Source organism: Sinohyriopsis cumingii, unplaced genomic scaffold (assembly GCF_028554795.1).
Source record: "Sinohyriopsis cumingii isolate HCF-2022 unplaced genomic scaffold, ASM2855479v2 utg000160l, whole genome shotgun sequence".
NCBI classification, from domain to species: Eukaryota; Metazoa; Mollusca; class Bivalvia; order Unionida; family Unionidae; genus Sinohyriopsis; species Sinohyriopsis cumingii.
In genome coordinates this window covers 9,372,450-9,400,261 of record NW_028315873.1, presented here as the reverse complement: position 1 = coordinate 9,400,261, position 27,812 = coordinate 9,372,450, and the positions used below count along the sequence as shown (strand labels likewise).

Below are 27,812 nucleotides of genomic sequence, written 5' to 3'. Positions count from 1 at the left end.
CGCTTCCTGCTATTAAATTTGCTTTTATATTTTTTTCTGCTTCTTCAGATAATTCCGCTAGTTTTTTATTTGCAGCATGATTGAGTCCTTGATCTGCTATCAAATTTGATGTTATATTTCTTTCTGCCTCTTTAGATTATTCCGCTAGTTTTTGATTTGCAGCCTGATTTATTATTTTACTTACGTCTGCGGGCATAATTTTAGTACTTGCCAGTTTCACTGGTGGTTGTTGTTTTCGTCGCAATAATCGTGCTAGTCTATCTTTGATCGCCGAGAACGCCTTACCAGCAACATTGACAATTGCACCTGGAGCTTTATCACGAACAACATCGATAGCTTTCATCGATATTTGTTTTGCAACAGGTACTGCTTTTGGAGCTATCCTTGTAAATAATCCCCGTACAACATCACCAAGTCCATCTCCGTAAGTAGCTGTATAGATTGGTAATCGTGAGTTTACCGCTCTGACCTGTACAGCTTTACGATGATTATTATGTATGATCATCTTTCTTAATTTACCATTTATTTAACAACTAGTCATCAACAAGTTCATCGATAAGTTCTCGGTAAACTCCGATATCCATGATACCACCTTGAAATAATGGCCGACAAATATCAGCTGCTTCATTGATTATTTCTGGTGAATTATTTCCTGCACGTTTTCCTCCTACGAGAACTTCTAACCGTGACACATCATTAATGATAGTATCAGGACATAAACCAGATCCTGTTTTAGGTTCATCTTGAGGTGTTTTAAATACTGGTGGTTGCATTACCGGAGAAAGTACTTCAGTGGTGACCGGGGGTATGTCACGTGAGTCATTTCGAAATCCATGTGGTGAATCTACCGGTGTAAATGTCATTGTCGGGGCAGAATTTTTTTACGTTGTAAAGGTGGAGGAAGCTGATAGCGGGAGAGTTGTTCTTGTTCTTGTTCTAGTCGTTCTCTATGAAGTATTTCTACTTCTTTATAAAGATCTTTGTATTTCGAATCATTACCTTCAACACGTCTTTTGTTTGCATGTATGCGATATATCCATTTAATAAGATCTTTATTTTTTACTTTTTCATGACGGGGTTTTAAAATACCAGATTTGTCAGATATATAATCTAATATTTTTTCGGGTAATTTTTCTCTTTCAGAATTCCTAATTTCTTCAACAACCCCTTCCTTAAATTTTGCAATCAATCTGATATTTTCTTTTACTGGCTTGAATTTAGGTGCGTGTTCTTTTTGCACGTCGGCGACTTCAGTACGACGTTTTCCAATACTTTCAAGTATTTCCTCACCAACAGGTGGAGGTTGAGCCGCAGCTATTTCCCTGGCTATGCCAGGTGGAAGATCTTGTAAAATCTTCTTTGTTTGTTTAGTTCTTCTTGCTATTTTTTCGGTTTGTTCTGCTGTTTGTTTTGATACCGGAAGAAGGTCTTCTTTGATGACTGTTGTAACTTGTTCAGTAGCTACAGTGACGGGTTTGAACAGTTTTTTAGTTTCTTCTTCGTACTCAACTTGTGCATCTTGCTGCGCTTGTAGATTTTTTCTAAATGAATCTCGCACGGGAAGACATTTTTTAATTGCTTCTAATCGTTCTCGTGCTATTCTTGCAGTATGAGATTCTGGATGTACCATTATTTTTAATATAACAATTTTTTAATTAATATAGCAGCAGAGAGGGCTCGTCTACAATTCTGTTTGGGACAAACAATAATTGTAGACGTGGTATTGACCTCTATGAAGGGTCACTATTTTTTTTGGTCTAAAAACAAAGGGTGACCATTTCCTTAAGTGGTCTGTTCACCCTCTCTGCTGCTTACGGGCTTTATGGTGTCATGAAACATATCAATTTCACACTATACACGGACAGCTTTCGTGTCAATTTCACACTATACACGGACAGCTTTCGTGATAATTTCACACTATACACGGACAGCTTTCGTGTCAATTTCACACTATACACGGACCTCTTTCATTTCGCTACAGCCATTTATGCAGAGTATAAGTACATGTTAAACTTAAAGACTTCATGATTCACCTAAAAATGCATTTGAAGTTTTAAATAACAGCTGTAACAACAACTCAGCTTTGTTGTCGAGTGTTCTGCCACAGGGCATTCTACTGATAGAGTTAACCGAGCTGACACGTCTTGTCTATCAGAAATACTTTATCCGTGTCTTTTTGACACTCATTCCTGTGTCTCAGCGTCCAGCTTCCACATACATTTGCCTTGTTTATCCGGGAAAATGCTATGTCTTAAGGGATGCTTACAATGACGTATGTATGTATGTATGTATGTATGTATGTATGTATGTATGTATTTATACTTAATGTCAATTTTTATATAAGAAAGAAAATATAATCCTTATGTTCCGTTATCGTGTGTATCGTTATCTGAGAGTGGTTTATTTACTCCTTTAGTTATTTCAAAATAATGGGGATGTTAAACCAAAGATGCAAGGGCAAAGTCCTAGAAGTAGATAAACCGATTAGATTCAGCTCTTAGGCCATATCCAGTGAACTTAGAAAGTCACGTCTGACTATTATAACAGCACGATTTTTAAATTTTTTTTTTTTTTTAAGCTCTCGATTTTACTGGAGCAATGTTCGGCTGTAGCGTTATATGCAATATAAAATTGCATTATGTTAGCTATCTGCATTATGTGATAGATATATTTGATATATTGAATGTTCAAGTATTTATTCTAAATTTTATAGATATAACGTCATGCTCTCATAGTGACTATAGCCTGTTTCAAGATTGTTATTATACAACTGGACAAATTGAATTCAGTTAGACGTTGCACGTATTTAATGATGAGTAATGTTATGTATATATATATATATATATATATATATATATATATATATATATATATATATATATATATATATATATATATTATAAGTCAGTGAGATCATTCTTGACGGAAACAGATTCATGTACGAACCTTTGTTATTATCATAATAATCTCGTATTGCAGTTTTGATGAAATGATTTAGTTTATAACGAAGCAAAGTCATTGTCTTGAATGCGTAGCGCACATAACTGCTTTCGTACTTTAGCGTGTCTAGTGTGCAACACTGCTCCATTCATTATGTTTAGCGGATTTTGTATGACGATGCATAAAACTGTAGGGTTTCGTATAACCCGTACGCTGATGTTGATGGTGACCTTATTACTGTGGACAGCATTTGTTTTCTCGCAGTGAAGGACCAAAGCAGCGATGGCGGCTCTCAAATGTTCCTTTAGATGGCAGGGAGGGGGTGCGGTCATAAGTGGTGGCTCTTTGATCATTCGACGAGAGCTGTCTAACCTGAAATTTATTTAGATTGTATGTATCTTTTGCAGCGCATGTCCAGTCATTTAACAGCGTCATTATCAGCAAGGAGCAGAGCCTGCAGTTCACCGGGGAATTTAGTAAGTGGACAGTTGTTCATAATGCGTAACATAGTCTGTAGAGCTCCACAGTTGCAGGAAGTGTCAGTGTTGACTGCACAACGACCCTGTCCTGTCTGGAAACGGTGCAGAGTCGTCCAAAAAAGTCGTAGAATGTTGAAACCAGGATCGCAGACATATAGCTCGGCATAGCGGTAGTGGTTTACAACATCTGACGAAGACTAGTTATCGCTCCATGTCGAAATAGCTGCCATACGCTCTGACAACGGACCAAACCAGAATGGATATCTCGTCGAGTATGATTTAGCGTTCACATATCGCGCCCGTCGATACTCAGCCAAGGCTCCGCTCGAGGATGTGGAAGCAAAGGATCCAACTTGCAAACTGAATTCAGCATTAAAACCCGGTTACGTGCCACAATAAGGAACTAGAAAAAGCTTGTGTTCTTCAACTGAACGCAAAGGGCTATATATGTTCCGTTGTTAACTCGATATTCAATATAACTATAAGAGTGAAATGAAGTATTCAGCAACGCTGTGAGACAATAAATAGTACATTTATATCTCTTATTTGTTGATTAAACATTATTCATATTTGTGTCCAAAATCTATGTTTTGATTATCCTTGGTGATAAACTCGTTATGTTATTCGTATTTGTCTTAATCCTATACGTTGACAACCTTGCTGATATAACATTGTTCATATGTCTGCTTTAGACTCTAAAAACTGATCACCCATGGTGATAGACCCATATAACAAGCATACGTTTATTCTTGTTTCAAAAAAGGTTTAGATGTTCTGATTATCTCGGTTGTTTTCGAAGACATCAATTCCTTATCTCGGTTGTTTAACTCTGTGGCATTATTCTGTTGAATCTATTATTGGACTTTATGCGCAAGAGCTTGGTTTCAGATTCACCCATCGTTAAGCTACATTATAAACATTTCATTCACGAAATTGCTTTGTGTCTTAGCTCATCTCAAATTAGGTAAGCGTCGAGATTAATGGCACACCTACAAATAGTGACTACAGTGTAGGGTTTAACTAAGGTAGTACACAATGGTCAGGGTAAAAACGAATTAACTTAATTATTTTGGTATAAAGAAACAACCAAATACAATTAACGATGTAGGCCTATAATATACAAAATAAAGTGTAAAGATACCAAATCGTTCAAAATAATCAGGACTTCAGTGCAATATTAACACCATTACAAAGTGCGCACTACTTTCGAAAGATTTACGCTAGATGCACGTGGACTGTTATGCACCTCAAAGGGAACTGCTATAGTAGTTAAGTTAGACAATACATTGAATAATGTGTGTGTGTGTGTGTGTGTGTGTGTGTGTGTGTGTGAAAGTTTTGGGTATGACGGCACATCATCGAATTGTTAGATATATAATACTGATTTTTGATTAAACATAGCTTCTAATGAATATAAATGTTGTCAAAAGTTTAAGGATGATAAATCCCTTGAAACAAATATGAACATGATGAAAACACAACCGAAGACCGAATGAACTCATTCCTTAAACGATACATCAAATGCAAAATAGGGTTTAAATGGTTACAACCTTAAAAGATAGGATGATATTTGTATATAAATCTTATTAGTTGAGGGAAAACAGTAAATATGAACACATCAGTTTGAACTCAAAAACAATTGATATGTAGAATAACTAGTAAGAAAACTAGCGTGATAAACTTGCAGTAAACTGGTCTAACCCTGGCACACTTAACAATATATAAACAAATGGCAGCCAGCTTTCCGAATACTGACATACATAACAAGCTGCAAAATGGCAGCCAGCTTGCCCAGCGCTGTAAACAGTTTCCGGTAACACGCTAAAAGACCCGTATGTGATTAAGACCACTTTTCTTTAATACCATTTGATACGATAATGGTGTATTACTGCCTAATATTTGAACAGTCCCTTTGTTTGGTCATGTGACTAACCTCCTGTAAAACCTAATATCTGCTGAACATTAACTTCAGAATCACATAGACAAAAATTATAATCAATAGCAATGTATAATATTCGTTAAAAGGCGTATGCAAATATATATATATATATATATATATATATATATATATATATATATATATATATATATATACATGTGCTTTTTTTTCATGTTTTACGAATGTATTTAAAACATTTAGTATTGGTCATTTGGATGATACTGTTCTACTGTTACTATTCACGTTATTTGCATGGTTCTCGGGGTCTCTCTTCCCCACCTACCTCCTTGAGTTTAAACTTGAAAGTTGCAACTTTTGTAAAACTGAAATAGCATCGAAGCTAAATGCATATTTTCATCAATATTTTACTTACTGTCACAACTAATCTATTGTCCACCCATTAATTATGTTATTGTGTTTGGAATAATTGACACATTTGACTGACTAAAGAACTTGCGACGTTGCCGCAGTTAAAATATACGGCAAATCGAAACGAAACGACGTTAAAAAATTATTTAGCTACCCCTACCTCTGTCTGACTGTCTGTTTATATCTGTACTCTTTATATGTATGTGTATCCGTTCCCATCTCTCTTCCTCCTACTACTAGTGTTACTACAACTACGTTCTGTGAATCAGTATTTTATTTTGAGGAAGAATTAATTTACTCTTCACTCAATATTTTTCTCCTGCATAATCTCTCCAACTCATATAACACTGTGCTAGGGGCTTCCTTTGTCAACCTTTTCTATGACGTCATATTTGTAAACAAATTATTAAGGGCGCGTCGAATGACCTGATTAACGGGAGTGGTGGTACAGGACAACACTGTCATACAGTTGAGTTGCAACAAATTCTGGTGTGTCCAGTTCTGAAATAGCGTACCTTGCATTTTTATGTTGTCATCAATTGATATAAAGCCATACTTCGCTGTTATACACAACTAAACGCCTCTGATGCAAGAGGTCGTGGGTTCGATCCCCGGCCGAGTCATATCAAAGACTTATAAAAACGGTACTAACAGCTGCCTCGATTTGCGCTCAGCATTAAGAGGTTAGTATTAGGACTGGTTGTCCTGGTGTCTGGTTTAGTCCTACATGTAAGATCTCGACGCTGATATTTATTTTGTGGGCGTCAAGGTCTTACAGCCTAACTAACGGCGCTGTGTAGTGTGTTTTGATGTCGACTAACATCGTAACGAAAGTCAAATTCTCAGGAATATTTCACACAACTGACAACTGAAATAACGACGCTTTTCTACAAAGTAAAGTCATAGTGTTTTAGTTAAACATTACTTATTCTGATGTCTTTTCTCTAATAAATTCAAATTCTCACAAAAGAAATTGACCTGTTTTCAAGTTTCATTGGTCTACATTTCAGTTGGCTGGAAAGCTATGAAAACCGGGAATGCCGAAATCGGGTTAAGTTGAAATATTATTCTTTAACGATACGAATAAAAAATATATTATGCCTATTGTAACTGCAAGCAACGGGTAGTTTCGTTCAAGAAACATATCCCCAACATGAACCTATTTGAACTTACTTCGGCATACCTCGACTACCGCCGTATTGCAACAAATTCAAATGTATATCAAAGGAACGTGAAAATGAGTCTATTTGTTATTATCATATTTTCATTCCGCCAGGGTAAATATAGCACATTAAGTATATTAACTACACATACATTAGTGGAAGAATGTATATATAGGCTGTCAAGTGTGTGAGATGTTCCTGAAACTTTGATTACTCATTCCGATGTCAACAACATAGGAACACGCTATACAAGACCGTTATCTGGATAGTGAGACATAGCACTAAAACAAAAACAACATGTCCTATGTCTTACTTTGTAGGACTAGTGTCTAGGTGTGATATTTTGACTACATGTCCGCGACATGATGCCCCACTGCAAGACATCACTATAAACTGCCACAGTGCAGACATCGTAGCGATATGATTGAAAAATGTTAAAGCTACGTTAAAAATCCAAATCACACACACACACACACACACTAAACTCCTAGCAAAAAATCCGCAAATATGGAACTGAACCTCTGACTTTATAATTCATCTAGAAAATGATAAAATTTTCCTTGGTGAAAATTAGTCTTATACACTTCATTAATGATACCAAACATTGAACGTGTATCCTGTTATAATAGCTCTACGTGTGGCAGAAGGGAGACAAACTAAACGTAATGCAGATGAATGTAGGAATTGGTAGGTACAAATGGTTCCAAAACATCATTGTTTTAAAAGCATTTTTTTTAAATATAAACAATATGTGCTAGTCGGGTTATACGTATTTAACATAAAGCATCTCAAATAGTAACAACATATCGATATTTGGTATTTTGTTCCACATACAGTCTAATTTACCCCAATTAAGATAGTCGGTCAAAGTTGTAAGTTCGGGGTTACCGTGCGCAGAACACTGTGTAGCACGGCAAACAATACACTAATGTTTATATCACGTAACTATGTCAACCATAAGGCTGTCAAGGTAAAATGTTCCCCGAGGGAGAAAGAACGTGAAACTAATTTTTCTAAAAGGTTAAATGTGAATACAGTGGTCAGCGAACCATAATATCAAACGAACTGAAGTCTACATACGGTGTAAGCCACGCGTGACACAATACCGTTAAATCTAAGTGTACCGTGTATGTATGTATCTTTACATGAAGCGGGACCATCGTGAATTCTTTGGTAGTAAGGATCATCATGAAGCCAAGTAACAACTAAGATGAATTTGGCTTGGCGCAGATAGCGGAGTTGCTGAAAGCAAAGGTAGTAAGACCACATGGCGAAGGCAAACGATAGCTACGATTAGATGTAACATGATGTGGATATGGGCCTTAACATATCTTGTGTCTCTGTGTGTGTGTGTGTGCGTGTGTGTGTGTGTGTGTGTGTGTGTGTGTGTGTGTGTGTGACAGTGATTAAATGTTATGTTTACACTTCATTTCTCAAGTTCTGTTCAAGCAAAATTCATCAAACTACTCATCCTTGGTGGTACCGCCTTCAAAGAGAAAATCTCACATTTTATTGGCGTAGGCCACGTTTTTGTGTGTGATTACGATTTTTAACGTAGCTTTAAAAATTTTGCAGTCATATCGCTACGATGTCTGCAGTGTGGCAGTTTATAGTGATGTCTAGCACTGGGGCATCATGTTGCAGACGTGTAGCGTGATGTCCCACCCAGTCACATTATCCTGACACCAGGCCGACCAGTCCTAACACTAACCTCGTAATGCTGAGCGCCAAGCGAGGAAGCTGTTAGTACCATTTTTGTAAGTCTTTGGTAGGACTCGGCCGGGAATCGAACCCACGACCTCCCGCGTCCGAAGTGGACGCTCTAACCACTAGGCCACCGGAGTGGTAACAACTGGCAGTATAGTCGCAAAATGATAGAAAATAGCATCTAACATTACGGATAACCGAGTGTACAGATGTAACTTGTTGAATTAAGTAAAAGTAAAGATAGATCATGAAGCCAAGTAACACTTAAGTGTTATAAAATCAGTTCAGATATTACGCTAGATAAATAAAACTAGCACATTAAATTATTGTATAGATTTAATTGTTTAAATAACCATCAGATTTTAGGAAACAACCTCATAAATCAGGAATAATCAAATCTTCAAAAAGGTTAATTGATTCAAGAAATTCTGAATTTGCACCTGTATTTTATCATACTTAGATAGGTGTGTGTGTGTGTGAGTGCAGATGTATCGCATTTCTCAAGGCATAGTTCAATCAACAAAAAATAAAAAATATACATTTCACAGACTGTACATGAACGGATGAAAAATATTTGATTATAAGGTCAATTTATGCAGTCGCCAGAAGGCAGACTAAATTTTCATTTATTTCTGTCTTATGTGCATCTGTCTGTCTGTACGTATGTCTGACTCTATAAACATGATATCTCCTCCATTCCGAATCTACTCAATAAATTTGAACCTGCGTAAATTATCTAGTATCAGAACTTTATCAGCCCCACAAAATCATATTTGAAAACCGAATGATACTGAGCAGGCAAACTTTTTAACTCTATATAGTGGTCAAAAAATTATCGTAGTTTTGAACGTGATCTTTGTCATCTGTGTCGTCGATATCAATTATGAGACTGTTGAATTGGTCATCGCCATCATCGCTGAATAATAGCCCAGCTTCTGAAGATTTAGTCCATCAGCTAAGATGTTATCACATCTGTACGAATAAATTTAGTCTCAGTATACTTTATAAAATGAGATAAGCGATTGTGCGAATGAAAGCCCGCATATTGCATATACACGCTGGAATTTTTGGTACGGTGGGTTTGGGTGCTTGTTTCATCCCCCAACCCATTTAAACGTAATTATGGAAGTCCCATAGTGCGAGTAGTAGTTTTAATTAAGAGAATCTTTCAATTTCAAAACATTTGATGTTATATAATGGTAGCATTGGCATGCAAAAGCAAATACATGTTTGTGAATCTCTCCATTTAGTTTACGACAACATTATCAATCTAGTGGTCTTATATAAAGATGTCCAGATATCCTTTTGTCAATAGATGTAAATAGTCATTCTCTACCGTTTGTTGTTTTCACGTACGTGTTTCTAATTTTCGCATTTTACTGTCTCCAAGTTCAAGGTATAGTTATGTGTGTATGTCCATTCAAATTTCCAGAATCTAACATTATTGTAATAATTTCATAAGTTTCTTATAAAATGTTAAAGGCATATGCGTGTGTTCCATATAGATGGGATATATGTAAAGTAAAGGAAATGTAAATGCTGGAGCGAATCACCGATAAGTCGTTCCAGCTTATTGCTATATTATTTCTCTCTCTCTCTCTCTCTCTCTCTCTCTCTCTCTCTCCTATGCACATCTTGTGTTAGTGTCCTAAATACGACATAGAAGAAACATATCAGCACGAATCTATTTGAAATGCATAACGTCCGGGATAACCATGACAAATATATGCTATTAACATGGACATGTTTAGCCCCATCTACGATCTATCATCACAAATGTTACAGCTAACACCATAATAAAAAAAAGAGGCCATCATAACTGGTTTTGCGAAGTCCTTACAATCTGTTCCAAGAAGACTAAGCCATTACATTTCAATCGACTCTATGGAACTATTCTTATTATGTTTAGTATGTCTGTCTGTCTGTATATGTATGTCTAGGAGTGTTGTGTATCCGTGACTAGTATTGTAAATATCTTGCTGCCCTGAAAGACACTTATACTATAATAGTTGACATCCTTGCTGCTTAACAATTTTTGTGAATGTTCTGACAACACCGGTATAAGAAAACAAAATCACCAACTCTCTCAGAAGAGCATCAGCTCCTGGATAATCATTAAGAAAGTGTCTGTTGTTAATTGAACCTAAGTGCATTTACTCCCATCTACGATTTACCATTAAAACAGTTCCAAATAACACGAGTATAATATGGCAGAAACTGATTAATTTTCCACAGACCTTATCACTACTTGTCGCATTAAAATATAATAATTTCGTTTGAATCAATTCAGTAAAAGTTATTTTATATGAAATTTCTGGACTTTCAATCGCATTCCTTTGGAACAAATGTTGCAGTATGTGCTTTTTAAAAATAAAATAAAATCAAAATATATTTAGTATCACAGCTTTTTCGGTGCAAAATTCATGAAAGACAAACACTATTACACTAGGCGTATCATACGAACATTTCAACATTGTGTGTGAATGTGTGTGTGTGTGTGTGTGTGTTTTGGATTTGTAACGTAGTTTTAAAACTATAAAAAAAAGTCATATCGATACGATGTCTGCACTGGCGCATCTTGTGGCAGATATTGTGCATTATGTAACACCCAATTACATTATCTTGACACACGGCCGACCAGTCTTAACACTAACCCATTATTGCTGAGCGCCAAGTGAGTCAATTGTTAGCACAATTTTTATGTATTTGATATGACTCGTCCGGTGTTCGAACCCGCGACCTCCCGCATACAAGGCGGACATACTAACCACTAGCCACTGGAGTGGTCTTTGGTTTCAACATTGTTTATTGTTTATCAAATTGTCATGATACAGATCAGCACAGCGTATTTTTTCACAACGATCTCTGTCATTTTCTGTCCTTATCTTCATCGTATTTTTTTTTTTTGCTGTTTCCTTTGTCATCGCCTTCATCGAAAGACGGACATTACTACCATTGGCGGTTTAGTGCCTATTCCTAGACGGGTTTACACGTCGACGAACCATATTCAATGGCATGAATGGAGATTTGTCTCGATTAATTGAATTAGTGGAGTCAACGATACAGTACTCGAAAGCACTCAAATGAACATTTGCATGCATTATTTGCATGACGCAGTGTAGGCAAGGTGTGTTAACATTTTGCTTCATCTTCAACTCCCAGCCCCCACAAATAGTAACGTAAAATATAGCAGCCCCATAATGCCGGTAATAGTCACACGTAATATTATCACTGATATTAAGAGTACTTTCTTCTTTCATAATGATAACCTTAGTATGAAACATCAAACACAAACATGGGGCCCCGAGTGGGCTAGAGAGCTCTCCGTTACGGATCACTGCCATCTCACCTCAGCCTGCGTGGGTTCGAGTCTCGGATTCAGCCAATGTGGGTATGTGAGAAAGCTGGCCAGTAGCTTCTCTTGGGTCGGTGGTTCTTTCTGGGGTTTTCCCGGGTTCTTCCTCCACCATTAATACTGGCCGCCATGTATAGCCTATCGTGTGATGAAAAATGGCGTTAAACCCTCAAACAACAAAAATCAAACACAAACATGTAGATACTTCATTTTAGAATTATCAGACAATGGCACTAATTTTAATATGCCTCGAGTTATATGAATATATTTCTTCCAGATGCTGTTTCTCTCTGGAGGGAGAATATTCTTTCACTCTTTTTTTACTATATCTATGTACGCTTCCCCATAAACTTTCTCTTAAAACGTTTTCCAAGTAAAATTTTGCACTTGTGTTTTTTTCAGTCACAAGTTTTGACAATTTTGTGAATATGGTAAGACATTATTAGAATATTATTTAGAAAAAGTAAAGAAAAAGAAAAACTGTATTTTTCAGGTTCTCCAATCCATCATCACCGACCAACAAAATAATTCTATATTTTCATGTTCTACAATAAAATGTCAAAATGCCCGTACGTCAAACATATTTAGCTCATTGTCATTGAAAGTAAATGGAAATGTTATCTAATAATGATAAATAATTATTCTTATCTTGTTATTATGATAGAGGTGATTGTTTACAAGTGAATATCCTTTTCACATGAGTTACTTCATGACAGACTTTGAGTATGCCCCGACATAATGATTCATACAGCTGCTATTAACATAACATGTGCCGCGTCCATATGATTTAACACCAAACAACAATTTAAAAAAATAATTAATTTAATAAAGACTTTATACATGTATATCTATACCAGCATACATCATCATACTTGTTTTAAGCATGTGACATCCTTCTGTGTCAGACATTTTCTTTATCGAAGTCGCTATTGGATCATTTGAGTAAAACAAAATATGTTAACACGGATCAACTGTATCAACTCGTTCTTGGTAGCTGTAGCAGAGATTAGCGTTTAGATATGTTTAGTTTGTGTTGCGCTTACATGTCGTGGCAAAATGATCACATACATTAAACAAGAGTCAGTGATAGTGTTGACAAGTCCCATTATGTATCAGCAGTTAGCCATCATAAAGAAAAGGTAAACAAGACTCATCTACGAATCATTAGATGTGTGGGTAAAGCGGACAGTATACAAAAGCGTATGACAGTCTCAAATAATTAAAAGTGTTGGTACAATATGAAAATGATGGCGATGAATCAAATGTCACACATACATTTATTGTTATTTTTAAAAATTTAAAATAATGTTGCTTTTTTGTGCAATGTCGTATGGCCATGGCTGCATAGTCTGTATCGTCCACGAAGGTCCTGCAAAGGCAAAACTGACAGAAACCTGTATTCGTATGTTATACGTGTGTATATACTAGACTATGGAAAGCATACATCGTCAGCTGTCTCAGGGTTTGTTATTCAACACAGACTGATAGATCAGTGGTGAGATTTGGATCTTTGGTAAAATAAATAAAACTTAATCACCGCTAAGTCATTTTTATTGACTTTGTGTTTCCTGAGTTTTAAATATGAATATGTGTTCATTATATAGCAAGGTCACTTTGTCACCCGAACCATAAATGAAAAGTGAAATAATGATATGGTCGCAGCGTCACAGCCCCTCGAAGAGGTACGTATTGGAGAGAGAGAGAGAGAGAGTTTAATACTCGCCTGCTCGACCATTGTACATCCAAGAAAACCAGGTCCAGATCAAGAAAGACCAAAGTCGCTTTTCGGCAAACATGTTGTAACCGTATATTACCGGTCTCTAAGGAAATGGAGAGTTCAGGGGCATTCGTACTAGACAGGCCACCAATGGGTAATCAATAATCAAAAGGCACCGACTTAAAAACATAGATTTATAACAGGAATTTGTCCTTTTCTTAATGACACACAAAGAGTATAGTGTTATGAGATGCAGCACGGACAAATTCGTCATACGATAAACAGCCAACACTAACTTGAACCTGACAACCACGTTATTTATCGTTAAAGGCCCAACAGTAAGTGACTCGAATGGAACTTAGCGTGTCCTGTTTCGTTGCTAAATATACATAATTACCTGCCAAATATTTGTCCAATATACGCTGCGAGTAAGTACAGCGGGCTGGTAAAATACCTGACATGAAATGTGAGATCCTAGATCTGTTAAATCTTGACAACCTACAGACATACATCCTAGTATATTGACAAGCAGACGCATCTGCTATGTATGTATGCTTGCCTCCCCGTCTGTCTTTCTGTTTATCCGTATTAATAGATAAACCCTTATACACGCGATTTATTGAGTTTCCGACAGAGGACGATTGACAGGAAGGGGGCTCAATGTATTGCTACTTTACGTTCATGTAAAAGCGACAGAAAGGTAATATACTCTGCGTACCTGTTCAGATGTCCTTCTTTGGGCGGGAGCAGCAGAGGGGGTGAACAGACCGAAACTAAAATAGTACTGAATAGACAAAAACAGTTTCGGTTTACTTATTTCGACGATAAACCTTTCCATGTAGACCATAAAATAAAAAAAAATATCCCTGAACGTCGAATAATTTCTCTCGGAGAGACTCTTTGACGACCCGGGGAATGCAATAACATCCTCCCGCTGACGTTCTTGGTTTACTTTAATAAATCTGAAACTATTTCCGTGCGGGGTCGTCATTGACACGGTCGGTCGGTCCAGCCCCCCCCCCCCCCCCTCTGCTGCTCTGGGAAATGAGTTTCCAAGGAAAAACATTTTTATGTTAACCATACAATGTATCAAGTCCGATACGGTATCGTGTCCGCGGGTCGTGTAAATTTATTGTTACAAATCCGTGCGGGGTTCTTTGAGCGCGACTAAAGAAATTTTTGAATTTATTTATGTCCATATCGCCGCTACACCAGGTTTGATGAATATTTCTCAGCGTATGAACATCAACTCCATTAAACACAGCAAGAAGATTACAGTTATCCCTGATTACTTTTGGTATTTGTGTGTAACGTTGAGTAACATAAATCACATCAGTGTTTTTATGACGACCCCGGGAAAATATTCTTGCAGGATTTTTTTGCTTGTCCAGCATCACATCATCATACACTACTAGGTTATTTATTTCCCCGTTAAGGTCTTCCACGGACGGAGCTTCTTCAATATCAGTTATAAATTCAACAACATCCTCGTCGCCGTCTTCACTCAGCGCTTTTGCACTCTCATTAAAATCTTTTATAACATTATAGCATCGCTGATCATCTACAGATGGTGCTACCAAATACAGCTTATCCCACTTCATCCACTTCATTATCATGTTCAGTAGCAGTTGCGTTTTACCTGATCCTGACGGTCCTATGATGATCATTCTGATAGAATTTGGTAGCACGGAATTATGCTTGACTGGTTCTTTCCTTCGCGTCGCAGAAAAATCAGTGATCTCCATTTGTATATAAAGAATAATAATTATGGATTTATATTGTGTAAAGTGCAAGGCACGAACCCCTACAAACGACATAACAACCATTACAACAAAAAATAACAGACAAGCACTCTCTGGTAAGTGTGCGCGATGTGGCACAAAAAAATTTAGATTTCAAAAAAAAAGCGAGGAGGTGACATTGCAGCCAAACTTGGAAAGCTCCCCGGAACTCCCTGGGCAAAATATCCAGGAGAAAAACATCTTCCGGGATACAATTACTGCGGTCCAGGGACCCGACTAGATATCAGACTTGATGAACAATCTAAACCAAAACCGGGAAAGTATCCGATAAACGCTATCGACGCAGCGTGTCACATACATGATGTTGCTTATCTAAGTAAAGATCTACAAGACAGGCATATCGCGGATGTGAAATTAATTCATGCACTAAGCGCCATAAAAAATAAATCATTTAAGGAGTCACTCGCCAACTGGTTAATAAGATCAGCGATGAAATCTAAATTAGCATTAGGTGCTGGATAATTAATAAAAATGCAAATGCAAGCGATTTATTATTCCCCGGCCGGATACTGGAGAGGTAACTCAGCAATTAATAAACTCGCCAGCGCAGCAAAAGTAACACGCAAGGTTGCCAAAAATTGGCTATCAAAACAAGCAATATGGCAAATCTACCTACCCCCACCTCGACAAATCAATTTTGCACATTTTGATGTTAGTGTGCCCAATGAAGTTCATCAGGCTGACATACTATTCCTGCCTCATGATACTGTCCGTAGAAAAACATACAAATATGCGCTAACAGTAGTTGATGTTGCTAGTAGATACAAAGAAGCAGAACCGTTAGCGACTAAAACAGCGTCCGAAGTCGCCTCTGCGTTTAAACGAATTTATCAACGAGGACCTCTAAACTGGCCACGATTATTACAAGTTGATCCTGGCAAGGAATTTCAGGGCGCGGTATCATCACTGACAAAGCAGCATAACGTTACCATACGACGAGGACATACTGAAATTCATCGGGATCAGGCAATTGTTGAGCGATTTAATAGAACACTCGCTGAGAGATTATTCGGATACCAGTACGCGAGGGAATTCATTTACGATACGAGATCTCGTGAATGGGTTGCAAGACTGCCAAACGTGATAGCCGCGCTGAATAATGAAATTACCAGAACAACAAACATGAGACCTGTAAATGCAATCACAAAAAAATATATACCCCGCGTCAGTGAACGCGGACAACAGCAACAAAATGTTTCAACGCAGCCAGGGACGCTAGCGTTCCCACTGCTGGGTAATGTCACCGTTAGGTATTTATACGAACCAGGCGAACTAGAAGGAGGAAAAAAAAGAGCAACCGATCCCACATGGAGTGTTACTACACATAAGATATCCAGCATAACCAGATCAACTGGGAGAAACGCAATCTACAGATTAGATTCGACTGCTCCTCAGCGTGGATTCACACGCGAGCAACTTCAGGTGAATCCCACGGATACACAATTACCACCTCGATCACTAAAGTGATTCGCGGAAGTGATTCAATCATTTTAAATAACTGCAGCAACACCTCTGCGTCGGTTACACTCAAGACAGGTCAACATCACATTTTCACGTGTATGACCACGACTGCTATCTATTCTATCTACGGTAAATTGTCTTGGGTCGTTTTTCGAATACTGCCACAGCAATAAACAATTACAACTCGCACAGTGATTATTCTGCTGTTGTTGTAATTGTATAATGAGTGTTTCGTCGAGATCAAACTCTCTACCATTTTTTTTGTCGCTCTGTTTGTAACCGGCTAATTTCTTTCTTATTTTATCATCAACGATTGATCTGTTGATGCTGTCGTTGACAACATCATCTAATACAATTCTTTGTAACTGAGCTATCCTTCTTACTCTTGACACGGCTAAATAAACTAAATTTGACCACTCGATGCGATCATCAACAATCCAAACTGTTGTATCTGAAATAGTTAGTCCCTGCGAACTGTGGATGGTCATAGCGTATCCTAGCGTCCACGGGGATTTGCTCATTTTCAGTGCCTGTTCGACAGCATCAACATCAACTGTGACAATATCATTCAATACTAAATTCTGTTTCTCCACCCCCGACGCAGTCAGGCGCCCTGGAATATCAACGTCAATATTCTGCAATCGCGTATCAGCTGGTCTATAACACAACGGCACTGCCAGCATGGGAAATTTCTTCTGATGTAACTGAAATAACCGCTGCTGAAGTGTGTCCCTGACTATCTTTCTACTTGCCACTATGAGATCACCTGGTTTCCACGTTTCCCAAAAGTCGCTCAGCGAAGTCTCTGGAATTATTTCACGCATTATCTCACACTGGACTTTATTAGTTTGTAGCCTGATCAGTGCCTTAAACTCTTTCAGCGTTTCATCGAGTGCTCTGTGATCGTTAGTTATTTCCTCATAATAATCTACAAAAGTTTTCAGCCACGTGTGTGGAGATTCACCTGTAAATGGCGGTGGTTGACCATGATCGCCGCACATCACCACTGCGGTATTTTTTTTTAGCAGCCAATCCAGAAACTGTTTTAATGTATCCAACGGCACAGTGTCTATCTCATCCCAGATGATTTTCTCGGGAATATATTTCGTTCCCATTCGTTCAGGTGTCCACGTGCCGCCGCTGTATTTGAAAAAACTGTGATACGTGCACGCGTTAACATCCCGTTGTCTCATCTCCCTGGCAAGTCTGTGTGTGGGTGTTAGCACAATCATGTCAGAGTTTCTAAATAATTCAATCGCTCGAGTTGTTTTACCAGAACCACCAGGACCGTTCAGATAAACTGTTTTGTGTCTTGTAACAGGATCGTGCACCGGCGGCAACAACGAAGTTGTCCCCGACGAAGACATTTCTGCGCTGCGATACTCATCCTTAATTTCAACGTCAGCTGATTCACAATATCCTTGTAACATTTCATTCTTTATTCTCCACGAGCCCCACGATGGATCATCCGATATAACATTATCCAACAGCGCTGAGTGTTTTTTATCAATATAAAATGAATCCGTTGCAACTCTCACTGCGACAACAGGGAATCTATTAATCATCGACAACAAATTTATGGATACATAAGCTAGCATCGAAGATCTCAAATGTGTGTACTGAGATGATTCTCCGTCGATATAACTAAAAACAGTCCCTAGTTTTTCCCCGTTTGACAGAAACACATCTTCGCGGTTACAGAACATGTTGTTCGTGGCTGCATCAGCGACAACAAGATCCAATTCAGTCTTGTCCATGATTAATCGACTGTGATGTTGTTTATGATCATACGCTCCACCTTGAGTGAATTTCCCTATTATTCTTCGTCCTAGATCTTTTGCTGTACTTTCGTCATTTCTGAGTTTGTTTTTAAGTACTTCAGGAGCTTTCTTGATGATAGCGTTGATAGAAGTTTCTGGATGTTCTCGTGACCAATCTTCGATGACTTCTTCTAACGTAACCCGCGTTGGAGTTGGCAACCAAACTTCGGTTTGACGACAATAACATATAATCGCTTCGCTGACCGTCAGCGACAACAGTATTCGACTGTCAAGCATGTATCGCAATAACACTATCGGTGCCCATCGCTTCTCAACGAAATGTCTGCCAAACCAAACATAACACACAGGATGTAAATCCTTAGCGAATTTAAACGACGACACACAAGCAAATCCGGTCAAGTCAAAATCAGGCAATGGTCCGTTTACAGCAACTCTTGTCATCGAGTTTGTAACGTGGCCAAACCGTTTAAAATATTCGCTGCATTCTCCACGCCCAAGGAAACTTCCTGGATAACACGCCGTCATGTCGACGGATATCATACCGCGGTGATCATATCGAGTATTCCACAAACCGCCGTGTCCGTATTCAACACAGCTCTGTTGGATATCAGCAAGAAAACTTTTCGGAGTTGGTCTCCATGAATTTCGTTCCCGGGCTACATGTGCGGCAACACCCGGGACAGTAAAACAGTGTGTCAGTAATGTATCAGTGTTGCCCGCATGATATTTTTCTGCGAGTTTTTTCATTTCCTGCTGTAACGCCGTTGTTCTATATATTTCCCCGTCGGGTCTCACAAACTGATCATATTCTCCATCTTCGGTACTTCTGAATAACCACACAGACACTGGATCGGTTTTACTTATCTGATAAATAAAATCAAACATACCCGTGGAACCGTTAGCGGTTCCCATGCTTGCATTTCCCTTGCTCGGCAATTCCGGATAATACTTCACAACACGGTCTCGCGGGAATATCCTAACCGAGTCAGTCCAGGCGTGACTGTTATGATCGATAATAGTTATTGATGTTCCACGGGAATTGTATTTTGACTTATACAATACCTCACCGGTTAACGATGAAACCGTTATAGGAAATTTTAGTAATCGCTCTAGCTCAGCAACATCATTTATTGACGCTCCTTTATCCGCTACTCGTGTCGCCCACGCTGTTATTTTAGTTTGTCTTAGCGGTGTTAGGCCGTTTCCTCGCATTGCATTTTTAAAATGTTCCATTACTCGCTCAGCTACACAATTCATCTTTGACTCTGTCAACGGCGACACCTTCATCGGTTTGAGTTTATCAACGCTTGGTTTCTTCATCGGATAAATTCCATAAATGACTGCGGTCACAGGATACGCTCTGGCATAATATGGTATATCAATCGCAACAAGTACTCCCGGTTTTGAGTCTTTACTTAACAGAACGGTTTTTCCACGAACGCCTCTGGCATCAAGAACAGGGTCTAGTTTGTCTCTGATAATCCACTTTCCGTCGTCGACTCCAACAATAAATTTTATCTGTATGAAATATCTTCTATCGTCGAGATACCCAATTATGTTACGCGCGATTGTATCGTTCATGGTAGCATCAATGATAACGCTCGCGTCGGGGATAATTTTATACGAAGACCACGTGTGTGCGGCACCATCACGACGAAACTCTTCTTTGGCGTTCTTGATAACACCAATTACCGTTGCTAACTCTCTTCGTCGTGGATCAGCGGTTAACCGGTCAAGATCGAATCGAGAACCTGCGGGTTTTATTCTGGATAGTCTTTCAAATTCCTCCATATTATAATTAAGACAAGTATTTAAATAGACAAAAATATTATATATAATGAACGGAAACTCAAAGAGTTTCTCATGCAAGTGGATCAAACTAAATTCATCAGCGCCGTGTAACAGACGTTGCAGAGGCGAATACTGTGGACAACATGCTCAACAGGTCCGCGGCGGGAGTCTAGGACCGATACCGTGTATCAGATGCGGCATTGGAGTACGAGGAAAAACGCAATTATGTTCAGCGTGTGGTGGAAAACGCTATCGAGAACTAAAACGGTATTATGATAAAAAATATCCAGCCTCGAACACTCTCTCGGAGCGTGATTACATAAATAAGTTTTCAGACAAATTATGAATTAGACAAATGATTTGCTTATAGTATAATGAATCAAGAATTCGTCCCCGAACAAGAATTTGTTCCACATCCAACTATTCCAAATTATGAAGCGTCACACGATGGTACAGTCAGACACTGCCGGCGACGGAAACCAATCGGTATGGTATCCAATACCGGTTATCTAAAATTCCATGCTTGAGGAAAAGATTATCTCTGTCATCGTTTCGTCTATGAATGTTTCCATGGATTGATCCCTAAGGGTCTTGTCGTTGACCACGTTGACGGGAATCCGACCAATAATGCCATAAACAATCTTCGGATGGTCACGCAACGCAAGAACTGCTTACTGGGTAACACAGGTCATTGTAAAACAGTTGGAAAACGGGCTGTTAAGTCTCGAAATACAGAGACGGGCCAAGAAATGATATTTCAATCAATGGCCGCAGCTGGCAAATATTTCGGTATTTGTCAACCTTCGGTACAACGAGTCGCAAATGGGATCTACAAAACAGCATTTTCAAAAAAGCTCAAACAATATATTTCATTTTCCTACATACAGCTTATCCTCGACGATAACTCGTAAACACTCTCATGCAATTTAAAAATATAAAAAATATAATAATATGAATCACGAAAACATAAATGTCATAATTGTTGAACTCGAAAAATTGCAACAGCGTGGTTTTAATATTTTACTAAACGCTGAAACAATTATGTCAGATTTTGAATCGTTGAATGAGCGCGCCGGCAAGAACAATCTCGCCGCGTGTTATAGGTTCATTAAAAATATACAGAATTACGTTTACGGGTCACTTGCGTCGATAACTGACGATCAGGTATCTGAATTCGTTCCACTGTGCGGCGCAGTTGAGAAGATCAGGCTTGGATTGTCACAACAATATGAGACTCGAAAATTAATCAACACCAGGGTACGACGGCTACAAGGTCACATAAAGAATCTTGGAAACGCTAACACTTCCGAAAACTCTTCGAGTTCTGACACGGAAGCGCCTACGGGTACTAGTGTTTGTGACTCCGTCGACGAAGTATAAGTGCGTGGAAACGCTATGCGTGAGCGATGCTAGCATCGCCAAAAACTCTTTGAGTTTCACACACTGAAAGTGTCTCACGCTTTGTACATTTTCACGGTAAAAAAAAATAATACATTTTTTTTTGCCCTTGGAAACTCTTTGAGTTTCTAGGGATGCTAGCATCGCCAGAGAAACGCTAGCGTTTCCAATTTCAGATTTTGGAAATGTTTTACATTTTCAGGATTAACTCGAGCGCGGGCGCATCAATACAACAATGAGAATAGTTCATAATCTGTTCTCGTTGACACCAAGCTGTGATCATATGATTTTGCTGTAACTGCGCCAATTGTGACCGCGTCAACAAGAAGTCTTCGTCGCCGTACACGTCAACGATTATTTTAACGGGGAAATACTGTCCCGAGAAACTCTTTGAGTTTCCAAATGCGGTTTTTATTGCCTCGTAAAGAATTTGCTTATCATGAATATGAACTCGTGCGTGAATGTATTCACACATTATATACAACCGTTTTTTTTTTAAATGCGTGCGAGAAACTCTTCAACGAGAAACTCTTCGAGGAGAAACTCTTTGAGTTTCCAACGATGATAACCACCTGGCGATGCTAGCATCGCAAGGAGAGCATTTTAGGATTTCACCAGTAAGTTCACGGAGACAGTCTCGCCACGCAGGTCCAACAAATTTCCCCGTTGGTCGGTGAGTTTGAAATTTATCGTTGACAACCACACGGTATGACACCGCAGATAGACCACATTGATTGGTTCTTGCACAATCAGAAAACCAGGAGGGTCTTTTGGTGTGAACGTGTACAGGATAAACCCCTGCGTCGCCGTAGTATTATCTGATGCGCTGTAGCTACCGTCGATGACGTCACATACAAGATTGACCGCAATAACATCTGTGATATTTACGATCCCGACGGAGATGTGTCTGCCGTCCCCGGTAGTGCTGTTGTCGTGCTTGAGAATAACAGGTTGTGGTAGTGTTCGCGAGTACGCGTCAGTGATATCTTTGTAGGATTCCTCGATGAGATCCCGGACTGATTTTCGTAGCGTGGGCGCGTTATATCCAGGAAGTGTAAAATCTGGAATATCTTCCACGCGGATATTATACAGAGTTGCAAATTTTATTCTTCTGTTCGGGGTAGGATCAGTCAGAAATCTTTGAATTACTTCTTGATTTATAAATTCCATCGCGGATGCGAGTTTGTTTAGTTTTTCTACGGTTGTGATAATTTTATCGCGAGAACTGCTTGCAGTTCCAGGACTTGTTATATCAGAAATATAATCTTGAAAATATACTCGCAACAGTTCTAGCTGTTCTTTATGAAATTGTTTGATCGGATCAAATAAACTAGATTCTATCTCGGTTACGTTCATAAAAGAGAAACCACGGTCGGGGGGGTGCCCGGTTCGGTGAAAACTTAACCCCAACTCGTCTTTGAAGACTGGACTGAAATAAACTCCATCAATTATTGGTGGATTTTGAGGTATACCAAATTTGTTGGTCCGCGGTCTCGCGAAAAGGTCGTGTACTTCTTCTTTCGTGGTCTCGAAATCTGATTTTTTAGGTTTTGGTAGATCCGGTCCGACCTCGGGTTGTTCTTGTGGCCATCCTAATACGGACCTGATTGAGCTTTTATAAATATCCACGGCGTATCCCGGTGTTGAGATTTCAATGACCGCAGACAGCGTTGGTTCGTGCGCGGCTATAGATATTTTGGCTTCCTTGCCGGTGATTCGTTTTATTTGGCGTTGTATCTCATTGTTGATTTCTTCGATCTGATAACTCCCAGTGGGGAGTGTAATTGTATCCCATTCAAGTTCACGTTGTTGTGGGTCCGCGCTGGGTCTCCCGAACACAAATGAATTATTCGGCTGCAGACCACCAAATGATGCCGACCTGATATTGGGCCAGCTGTGATACACACTGAGCTTTGCCAACGCGATTTCGTTCACCCGAATTGGAGTTCGAAAATTAATACCGAATTCTGGCTTCGTCGAGGACACTGAGATCATTGTGGTCCTTACCGGCGTTGTGTTTGTGACTATTTGTTGAAGCAGTTCTTGTGACATTATTTATTTGTTTAGTTTTCAAATAGTCATTGTACGCATCTGACATTAGTTTGAATTCAGAATCTGATATCAACGCAGCATCGCTGGATTGCGCGTCTAACGATGATGATATCAGCGATGATAATTTCTGATATGCGGTCGTGGCTGTATTTAATTTTGTCGTGTAATCGTGTAATTTTGTGTTAGCACACGAGGATATTTTTTTTGCTATGATGCCGAAAACTCCTGCCGTGGTTGTGGTCGCACAAACAGAGATCGTGGCAGCGACTACTGCTGTTACCGGAGTGACCGCTGATAGTATTACTCCCGCGGATGCAACAACGGCGGATACTGAATAAACCATAACGTCTAACACTGTTATGCGTCTGCGGTATTTTTTTACTTTTTGGGACGTCGCGTCGATGACAGTTTTTAACTCAGATTGCCACTCACGGACTTGATTGTATCTTTACGCGGATGCTTCCATTATTACTTTACCCGGTGACCAATTAAGGTGTTTCGGCGACAAATTCCAGACAATACCAGTAATTGACTGTGGCTAATCCTTCCGGATTTTCGACTTCCAGCGTAAAAGTTTCTTCGGTTCTTTTGTTTATCACCACAGACGCAACTCGGGAAAACCTGCTAGTTAAATCATGTCTGGTAGATATCTTAAATTCTACAGCAGAGAGTACTGTCAGTCTGTATATTCCAGTAACATCTGCAGTATGTGTAATAGTCTTGTTTTGTTGTGACCATGTTTCCCTTCCTGATTTTATCGTACACACAAGGTTTTTTGGGGTTACTCCGGCAGGAATTTTAATTAAATTAAATTTTTCCATTATCTGCGGAATTCCATTTACTACGTTATCTAATGTTTCCTTAATTTCGGTGAGTTTCATACTGACGGCATTAGGTTTCCCGAAGAACTCATCTACGGTGTTAAGAACGTTTCTGCGAAGTCTTCCAAACTGGGTCACATGAACATCATACTCAGCTCGTAACGTGGATAATTTGGTATCTATGACGCTGTCGGCTGTGTCCACATACTGTTTGTTTGCTGCATCGTCGTTCGAGGCTGGATCTCTGAGTACGGTTATTTTGTTTCCATTCATGCTGAGTTCTCCTGTCATCGTGTCACCGTCTTTTTTCACGCACTTGTCAACACCTTTATCAATACTGTCTTTGATGCTTGCGATTGATATATTCGAGTCCTTGATCCGGCCGCCATCACTAAATGCAACGAAGTTATCCTTGGTAGCTCCAAGAACTCTGCGAATTATATCATTCCACTTAATGTTGCTCGTTCTTAGTTTTCCTTGCTTGTCTTGAAAAATAGCAACTTCATCTGGGTCAACTCCAGCTATATTCAAAAGATTATCGACTTCATCTCGGGTCGCATATTTTGAGAGATCAACATCTGTGCTTGGTTTGACTTTTCTTGTGAAAGGTCTTCCGTAAATATCTACCGTTATTCTTATTGCTGTTTTTTAAATGCGAGCATGAAAATGCCTAGCATTTCTCGATGCGGTATATTCATGCACTACTCGATGCGGAGACGTTGCTGGATTTCTTGAGATTGCATCAAGAACATTTAAAACCTCGTTCCCACAAATGGGCGGATCAACTAATGTTTGTGTTGGTAGCGTCGACTGCCACACTGGAACATTAAAAAATCTGCTGACATACCTGAGAAACTCAACTGGCGGTGCTAAACCGTACGAATCAAAATAGATAATTCCACGTGGATCGATCGCGTAAGCAACCCAGTGAGTTCCAGGACCGTCTTTGTTGTCGAGATTGATAATGCCAGTTTCTGGATTATTTGGTCGCGTCGGTAATTGATCTCGCATGAATACACCTCTGAAATGTTTTATACGCAATTTTTTAACAGCATCGAGTAAATCAAAATTAGAAGCTGGAAGCTTCAACATCGGGGACACTTTGTGTTTCAGCGTTAGAAATTTTTTGGATACCATGATGCGGGAGTTCCCGGTAGTCTTAGCCCTGATCCGCGAGCGGATCTCCCCTTTTTTTTGTACCCGTGTCCGGTTGCTTTCTTTAGTGCCATTCCAGCTGCGGTTCCAACTGCACCAAGTGCTGCTGCCTTTGCTACGGCTGGTGCTGCTGCTGCAATCAATGCCGGTATTGCTGCGAGAAGAGGAAATATTCCACCGGTTTTAGTCATGTCCTTGATAGCTGCAGCAGAGAAATTAAGTCGGACACCGGTTTTTGCTGTTAGTGCCTTATTAAAATGTTTAATCTGAGTATTAGTCAACGACAGCTTGTTTGGACCACCAACAAGTTGATCTCGTTTTAGTGTTATTGATGTCCCGCACGTGCTTGCGTTCTTCGATTGCAATTTCTTTGCTTGACCGGAAGTCAAGGTGACGTTAACGTGACTGTATGACATTATATTTCAGAAACTAATCTAATTGTTACATGTTTTCTACTGGAGCGTCAATAACTCTCATTCGTCCGCCAACACCTTCAAGCAGCATTGCTTTATCGGAGAGTATAACCGCGACAGCTCTAAAACCAGCAGGCGGGCCGGCGGGAAACTCACCGACATGAGCTTTGAAGTGTATATCAACGACAGATTGTTTGGTTAGATCCAAATGTTCCAGCGAAAAGTAATAAATCGGATACAACGTTGTGAAATCCAACTGTGATATCTGCAAGCCGGTATCAATATTTTGATCACGTCCCATAAATGTCATCAAACGATGATACGCACGCGCAACTTGATTATTTTCAAAATCTATCACTATATCTTCGGATGGTTCTTGATGTCCGTTTATTCGCAGCGAAACTTCAGAGACAGCAAGTTTGTCAAATATCATATGACTCTGTAGTTGGGAAGTCAACCTCGCATTTTGCTGGAGTGCAACAAAAATATGTCGCGGCGCTGATATTCCCTGTTGTGATGATATATGCCACGTAAACTGCCCGAGACCGGCACCTTGAATGGAATCTGTTGATGTTGTTAACCACGATATCAGTGATTTACCGCCTGTGTCCATGAAAGAGAGTAACCGTTGCTCTTCAACGAGTGATGGAGACATCACTGGCATCCACAAAGCAAGCTTGAATAATATTACTTTACCGCCAGCAACACCGTCTTCTCGCCAGATAGCGTCAACGTCATCACTTTTTCGGTTAAGTACAACTGTATGATTGGCTCCAAAAATAACCCTTCTGACATGTCTGCAAAATCCAAAGATGTGAGACAGTGGAATTGCGCATGAAAATCTCCTACGGTCACCTGATAACATTAATTTACGCGTAGCAAAACCTAAATTGTAATCTGGACTAGGCCTTAATATTGGAAATGCAGCACCTGGCCTGGCCGCAAATCCAGCCGGTTGCGGGTCTACAGCAGTGCCTTGTGCTGTTTGGACCGGAATAACAGATCTGTGTTCAGGATGATCAGAATTATCCTTAGCGAACATCATAGTCGGACCAGCTGATCTAGTGTAATCATCTGAGTATCTCGCTAATCCCAGGATTGTTGTAGCAACGTCAACATTATCCTGAATTATTTCAATTTCTCTTCCGTCAATGCTGTATGAAGCACTTTTGAACAGCGCCATGATACCGTTGTTAACAAAACCAACTCGAACATTAGCTCCGTATGCTGTATTAGCGGCAACATCTGTTACAAGTTCACCCGTGACTTCAAGAAATGCTTCAGCGGGCAGGAAATATCTACTTGTATCCTGGACTCGTAATTCAATTCGTCCGCGTTGATTAGGTACTGTTGCCTCATAAGAATAATATTGATAATCGCGCACGGACTCATCTTTTAGTGTTGGTGCATCCATGTCGAACGCTGGATCAGATATAGGTTTAAACATTTTATATAAAATTATTGTCTTC

The 27,812-nt window shown here is 39.3% G+C and overlaps 1 protein-coding gene across 2 annotated transcripts in view; it reads right to left on the bottom strand.

Moving 5' to 3' along the window:
• LOC149774744 (uncharacterized) overlaps nucleotides 1-14,113 on the bottom strand; it is an 83,948-nt gene extending 69,835 nt beyond the window's left edge. The window contains exon 1 of one of the 2 annotated variants that reach the window (XM_089944759.1): nucleotides 13,676-14,113. In XM_089944759.1, the coding sequence (XP_089800885.1) occupies nucleotides 13,676-13,748 (73 nt within the window). In that variant the 5' untranslated portion in view covers nucleotides 13,749-14,113. The remainder of the gene's footprint in view (nucleotides 1-13,675) is intronic. The other variant, XM_089944760.1, reaches the window with a different exon arrangement.
• Nucleotides 14,114-27,812: the final 13,699 nt, after the last annotated feature.